The 6556-nt window shown below is 47.1% G+C and overlaps 1 protein-coding gene across 4 annotated transcripts; it reads right to left on the bottom strand.

Annotated features, from left to right (window-relative positions):
• Positions 1-586: 586 nt before the first annotated feature.
• Positions 587-5888, bottom strand: AIMP2 (aminoacyl tRNA synthetase complex interacting multifunctional protein 2). 4 transcript variants are annotated; one of them, XM_087729322.1, is made up of 4 exons: positions 5792-5888; positions 3282-3488; positions 1849-2083; positions 587-1109 (listed from the first exon to the last, which is right to left on the bottom strand). In XM_087729322.1, exons 1-4 carry the CDS (start codon positions 5804-5806, stop codon positions 724-726), a joined length of 843 nt encoding a protein of 280 aa, XP_087585448.1. In that variant the 5' UTR covers positions 5807-5888; the 3' UTR covers positions 587-723. The 4 variants fall into 4 exon arrangements, with proteins under 4 accessions (XP_087585448.1, XP_087585449.1, XP_087585447.1 ...); XM_087729323.1 differs by having other exon boundaries at positions 1849-2080; XM_087729321.1 differs by having other exon boundaries at positions 5651-5862.
• Between the last annotated feature and the right edge of the window lie 668 nt (positions 5889-6556).

The following is a 6556-nucleotide window of genomic DNA, read 5'->3' as shown; positions in this document are numbered from 1 at the left end:
TTACGGCTGTTATACATAAACTGGGTTGACAAAATCACAAATGAGGAGGTGATAGGCCACCTGGGTAAGCAAAGGGAAATCATCAAAGCCATTAAAAAGCAAACGTTAGAATATTTTGGTCATGTGATGCGACATCCGGAAAAATATGCTGTCCTTCACTTAATCCTCCAGGGGAAGATTGAAGGCAAACGCGGTCCAGGCAGAAGGAGAACATCATGGCTTCAAAACCTAAGGGACTGGTTTGGATGAAACTCAGCAGCACTTTTGCATGCGGCTGTTGACAAAAATAGGATTGCCAACATGATCGCCAACCTCCAATGATGGGATATGGCACAAGAAGGAGAAATTACAGAAAAGCAATCCTGAAATCCTTTATAATTTCCGACATTAACAGTAATGCTGTAGTTATAGCAGGTAGCCAGATCAGACAATCTGGGTTAACCCCAAAGAAGCTAATCAGAAGCTAATTAACTTTTGGATGGGAGCAGTTAGGAAAGTTGGGAGAAAACCTCCTTGTTACCAATACCAGGTGGATGTGACACCCGCCCCCCTCGTTTTCTTGCTGAAGAAGTACCATTTTACAAAGGACAATTCTGATGAACTTTTATTGGCATTACAGCTTTGGTTATTTCTCAAATCTGATTTATCCAAACATCACCCTAGATTTCATAACCAGAGATGTCGAAAAAGTTAGATCTGCTTGCCTGTCCGCGGGAGGGAATGCTACTTCAGTAGCTTGAGAGCAGCATTAAAAGGTGCCAGATTCTCACAAGACCGGAGCCATTTCTGCACGTTGGCTGGGACGGCCTCCGTGCTCCCCGTCTGCTGAAGGGCGCACCAGGTCACAATGTCTGCTACCGTCAATTCGTTGCCCACCAACCAGGAGGTCTTGCCGAGGGTCGCATTCATGCCCCGCAGAACTGCTGCCTTTTCTTTATTGCTCCCTCCTTGGAGTTGGAAGAGGGCGGTGTCGACCCAGCTGTCTATCAACGTGGCTGTGATTGTGTTATGCTGGGTGCCGAGCAAGGAGAATAAGAACCTAGCAATGTTCCCTTCGCCTTCGATGGGGCACATGGTTTGAATGTTGAACTTCATCTGGGGTTTTGGCACTGGAAGGATAATCCCAATGTAGCATTAGACAATGATGACACTTGGAGAGCTGGTATATACAGGTAGTCCCCGACTTACGACCATGATGGAGTCCAAAATTGGGCCAAGCAAGACAGTGGGGCTGTGCCCCATTTTGTGACCTTCCTCGCCACAGTAGTTAAATGAGTCACAGTTCTTAAATTAGTAGCACGGTTGTTAAGTGAATCTGGCTTCCCCATTGACTTGTCAGAAGGTGGAAAAATGTGATCACATGACCCCAAGACTACAGCCCATGTCCTAATTTTGATCATGTGACCATGGGGATGCTCCAATGGCTATGTGTGAAAAATGGTCATAAGTCCCTTTTTTCACAGCCCTTATAACTTTAAAGAGTCACTAAAATGGTTGTAAGTCAAGGACTTCCTGTATTCACCATTCCTTCTCAACACATTTAGGATGTCAAATGTAGTTGGAAGAGACATTTTCCTGGCTGCCAATCTTTTATTTTTCACATAAGATACTGCCTGCCAGCTAACAAATACCTCAAAATGAAGAAGCAAGCAACAAACCTATCTTCAAGTACCCGCCCCCTTTTCCATCTTACCTCAGGTTTATTTAAAAGGTTTTTACAGCCACACAACTCCCAAGCAGTGTATGTCCAATAAAGACCCATTCTCTTCTTACCAATTTAATAAATAAAATAAAGAAGAGGAGGGCCTAACTCTGTAAGCAGCTATTCATAAGCGCACACGGACTTACCATCTTTCCAAATTAAAGTAACGCCCAACTGGTATTCGTGGCGTGATTGTTTCCTTGTCTGCTCACCAAAGCATTTGAGCAGTTTTTCTGGCACGTTTTTCACAGATGAATGCGTATGAACAGTTGAAAGTATCTTGTACTTCTCACACATCATACTGTGGAGTATTAACAACGACAGCGGAGGGAAGGAGGGGTTCGCATTGATCACGATGTCCTTCAGCGCACCGTAATCCTGCTTTAAAACAAACTTGACTTCAGTCTGCTGTTCAGGAGATTTCCACTTTATTCTAAAGCTTTTCCACATATTATAATTATTATCCTGCAGGGTTTTTTAGTACTTTCCACAGATTAACTGCACTGCAGTTCTACACTGCCTATTCATCTTCCACAGTTTAAACCAGCTGTGGAGAAGAAATGGAATAAGTGATATAAGTGGCTCTCATAGGTGACAAAAGATGAACCAGACATTGCACATGTCAGCTGAGAGCTTTAAAGTGCTAGGTCTCCATGAACGTTACGAGAATAGAAAAATGGATGGATCTCCGTCCTAAACACATGGTGAACTGGATCTAGATTTAGTCATACTTAGAAATTGTACATTATGCACCACTACATTTGAACACCTATAAACACATACAATACTTGGAATATGAAGCAATATTTTCCAAACTATTCCAAATTCTAAATCATACATTTATCCGTACCAGTTAAACACTACTGATAGAATTACTGATAGAAACTATATTTAGGCAACAATATTCTGCAGAGGTTGGAACTATATAGAAAATCTGTTCCAATGCAGATATTCCAAGCCAGGAGATGAGACTCAAATGCCGCTCCCAAATAAAGGAGAAGGAGCTGGTTATTTTTACTTGGCTATTAATATACAAAGTGGTATTTATCACTAACAACAGTTTCATTGCTCCTGCTAGCTGAACTATTTGTAAACAATTAAAAGCAAACAACTTCCTCTCATTTTAGGCCAACTTTGAACAATTAAGTAAACCCTTTAGTTCCTTAAAATTTAACCCATCAGTGTTAGCTTGGGACAAAGTTACATTACTATTTGGCTGATACTTTTGCAATGTAACTTTGTAGAATCAGCATCACTAAATGTGTCCCAAAGGGGCTTTTTTAAAAGGCAACTGGACTTTTGTTTTTCTTTGAAGATGCTTTGCTTCTCATCTAAGACTCTTCTTCAATTCTTCAGTCAGAACTGAAGAAGCTTCTTGGATGAGAAACAAAATGTCTTCAAGTCCAATTGCCTTTTGTAAAAGCATCCTTGGCACAACCATGACCTGGATGAGTGAGAATCTCCACAGACATCACTGAATGTCCTTTTAGACAGACTGCAACTTGTTGCAACAAAAAAGCACGCCAACTTTGGTTAAACTATTCAGTAGGCAGAATGCAAATTTCAGAATCTGACTTGCCTTCCCAAGTAGACTATCGAGTTCTGCAGAGCTGACAGTTAGAGAAACATGGTCATCTGTTTGAATTATGTTAGTGGCATCGAAGTCCGCATCTGGTGTCTGGATCATTTTTGAGAGGCCATCCACAGCAGCTTTCAATTCATACAAACGTTTCAAGATCTCTTCCTGGCGGAATTCAAGCGCCTGGAGTGACAGGCCAGCTTCATCCTGAATGAAAATTAAGTTAGAATTCACTTCATCGTTTTGTATCATGTCAGAACAAAACCAGGTATTCTGGCTATCCCTTTTTATATGCAATTTATATTTTTATACAGATATGCGGTGGCTCAGGGGCTAAGACGCTGAGCTTGTCGATCAGAAAGGTCGGCAGTTCAGAGATTCAAATCCCTAGCGCCGCATAACGGAGTGAGCTCCCATTACTTGTCCCAGCTTCTGCCAACCTAGCAGTTCGAAAGCAGGTAAAAAATGCAAGTAGAAAAGTAGGAAGGAAACAGTGTTCCATGCGTCTTCGGCGTTTAGTCATGATGGTCACATGACCATGGAGATGTCTTTGGACAGCGCTGGCTCTTCGGCTTTGAAACAGATGAGCACTGCCCCTAGAATCGGGAACAACTAGCACATATGTGCAAGGGGAACCTATATTTATGTTAGTTATGTTTCTAGACCACCCATTTTCCTCAAGGAGGGTCTGTAGGGCATTGATATTCAATGGGTTTCAATAAAGGAGAATATTTGTAGCTCAAGGTTGAAATGAGGGCTTCTTGGTGCTCTCTGAGCTTGTTTTTTCCCCCCATATGTTTCATTACCCAAACTAGGTAGCATCATCAGTGCTAGAAAGAGTGGAGATTGCAGGGGGGAAGAGGAGGAAGCAAGGAAGAGGGAGGAAGAAGAGGATTGTGGAGTCTTTGGTGCTCCCTGAGCTTGGTGATTTTCTTGCAGATGTTTCATTACTGAAACTAGGTAACAACATCAGTGATAATTACCCACCTACTAGCACTGATATTGTTACCTAGTTTGGCTAATGAAAGGTCTGCAAGAAAACCACCGAGCTCAAGAGAGCACCAAGGACCCCCTTCAATGGGTTTATATTAGAGCTTATCCCAAATTCTAATTCTCTTTGTACCATTTGATTTTTTTTTTGTAAGCTACAATCACTGCTGTAAATATAATACACATTCGACACAATCACCAACATACACAAGCAATCATTATTGCGAAAATGAGAAAGTGAAAATGAGAAAGTGAAAGTGGAAGGAAGGCAGCCTGATCAAAGTGGGATCAAAAGTGGGGGGGGGGGGGAGTCCCTTCTCCTACCCCGGCCTGTGTTGGGTCCCAATAGGTCTCCGAGGAAGGCCGCCTCTCCAAAGCTTCCAAACTACAACTCCCACCATCCTGGGCGAGGGGGGGGGGGGCTGATGGGACCTGGAGCCAGGCACCTTCGGGAGCATCAGAACGATTTAAAGTAGACTCGAAAGAAGTGGATTGAAGTCTGAAAGAGTGGCGGCTTGGGGCAGGGCAAAGAGCAGGGGGCGAGGAGAATGGGGATTGTAGTCCGAATAGGGAGCGGATTCAGGTGGGACTGAAAAGGGGGAGGGGGAGGATTGCAATCTGAAAAAAGAATGGCTTGAAGCGGAATGAAAACCTGGGGTTGAAGTCCGAATAGGGAGTGGACTGGGTCAGGGAGGAAAATGGGGTGGGTGAGCGGGGAGGATAGGGATTGTAGTCTGAAAAAATGGTTTGGGGCAGGACGCTGGGGAAAATGGGGACTGTAATCCAAGGGGGAGTGGCTTGGGGCAGGGAGGAAAACTGGGGCTGGGGAGGATGGGGATTGTAGTCCGAATAGGGAGTGGACTAGGTCAGGGAGGAAAACAGGGTGGGTGAGCGGGGAGGATGGGGATTGTAGTCTGAAAAAATGGTTTGGGGCAGGAGGCTGGGGAAAATGGGGACTGTAATCCAAGGGGGAGTGGCTTGGGGCAGGGAGGCAAACTGGGGCCCGGGAGGATGGGGATTGTAGTCCGAATAGGGAGTGGACTGGGTCAGGGAGGAAAACGGGGTGGGTGAGCGGGGAGGATGGGGATTGTAGTCTGAAAAAACGGTTTGGGGCAGGAGGCTGGGGAAAATGGGGACTGTAATCCAAGGGGGAGTGGCTTGGGGCAGGGAGGAAAACTGGGGCTGGGGAGAATGGGGATTGTAGTCCGAATAGGGAGTGGACTGGGTCAGGGAGGAAAACGGGGGCTGGGGAGGATGGGAACGATAGTCCGAAGGCGGAAACCTTTCCAAAGCGTTCTCGGGGCCAGGGGGAGCCGCGCCCTGCCTGTCACCCACCCAGCCAGCCCAAGTGAGGCGCCACAGGGCCGAGCGGCTCCTACCTGCTGAGGCGGCGGCGAGGAGGCAAGGCCGGAGGCCCCGTCGGCCTCGGGCGGGCGGTGGGCGCATCGCACGCGGTACATGCAGGCGGGGAGGTGCTCGGCCAGAACCGCCGGGCCGGAGCCGTCCTGAAAGGGCCTCACCTTGTACATCGGCATCGCCGCCGATTCTCCTCACGCCACGGACCACTGACGCGCAGGCGCGGCCCCAGCGCGCGCGCCCGCCTTCCATTGGCGACGCCCCGCCCGTCGCGCCTCCCATTGGCCGACTTGCCACGGCCGCCGAGGCTATTGGCCGAAAGAGGCGGGGCTTCCCCGTCGGCCTCGTGCGGTCTTTTTGCTGCCATCTGATGCAAGCTCCGAAGGGGAAGGGGGTATAGTAGATGAGTGAAGCGGCCCTTGACCATAGACTTCGGGTTAGAAAGCGAAGCCATCTCCTCAATGCGGGGAAAGGGTGGGGGGCTTCTATCTATCCAGATACGTTTCTTGGGATCAAGGAGAGGAAGGCTCATGGGACGCCTCTGTAGCCCCTGCTGGGCTTAACTTCGCCTCCTCTCCAAACAGGTAGAGTCCTCTGAGCTACTGGGGGAGTCACCATTCAGCGTGTCATAGAATATTCTATGAATTCAGCAAACCAGGGTAGCGTTTCGTGTGAACACAGCTCCAGAGGATAAGCAAAAGAACGAAGGAAAAGTTGCTTGAGAAACACCGTTTTGTATATTTCAGCTACAGGCGCATTCCATGGCGTACCCGAAGTGGTCGTTGTTCACACCTACTCCCTTCCCCTATATACTAAGCTTCGCTAAGATTCCGCTCCACCTTCCTTTTTACTCCCCGATTGGTGAGTGGATGGACCAATGAGAAAGCCTCGCCCCCGCTGATTGGAGGAAAAGGATTTTACCCAGGAGA

This window comes from Thamnophis sirtalis, unplaced genomic scaffold (assembly GCF_051295495.1).
Source record: "Thamnophis sirtalis isolate CommonGarterSnake01/CBP01778 unplaced genomic scaffold, rThaSir2_p1.2 scaffold_14, whole genome shotgun sequence".
In the NCBI taxonomy this organism is placed as follows: domain Eukaryota; kingdom Metazoa; phylum Chordata; class Lepidosauria; order Squamata; family Natricidae; genus Thamnophis; species Thamnophis sirtalis.
The sequence above is the reverse complement of the archived record's forward strand: the minus strand, read 5'-3'. Positions and strand labels throughout refer to the sequence as shown.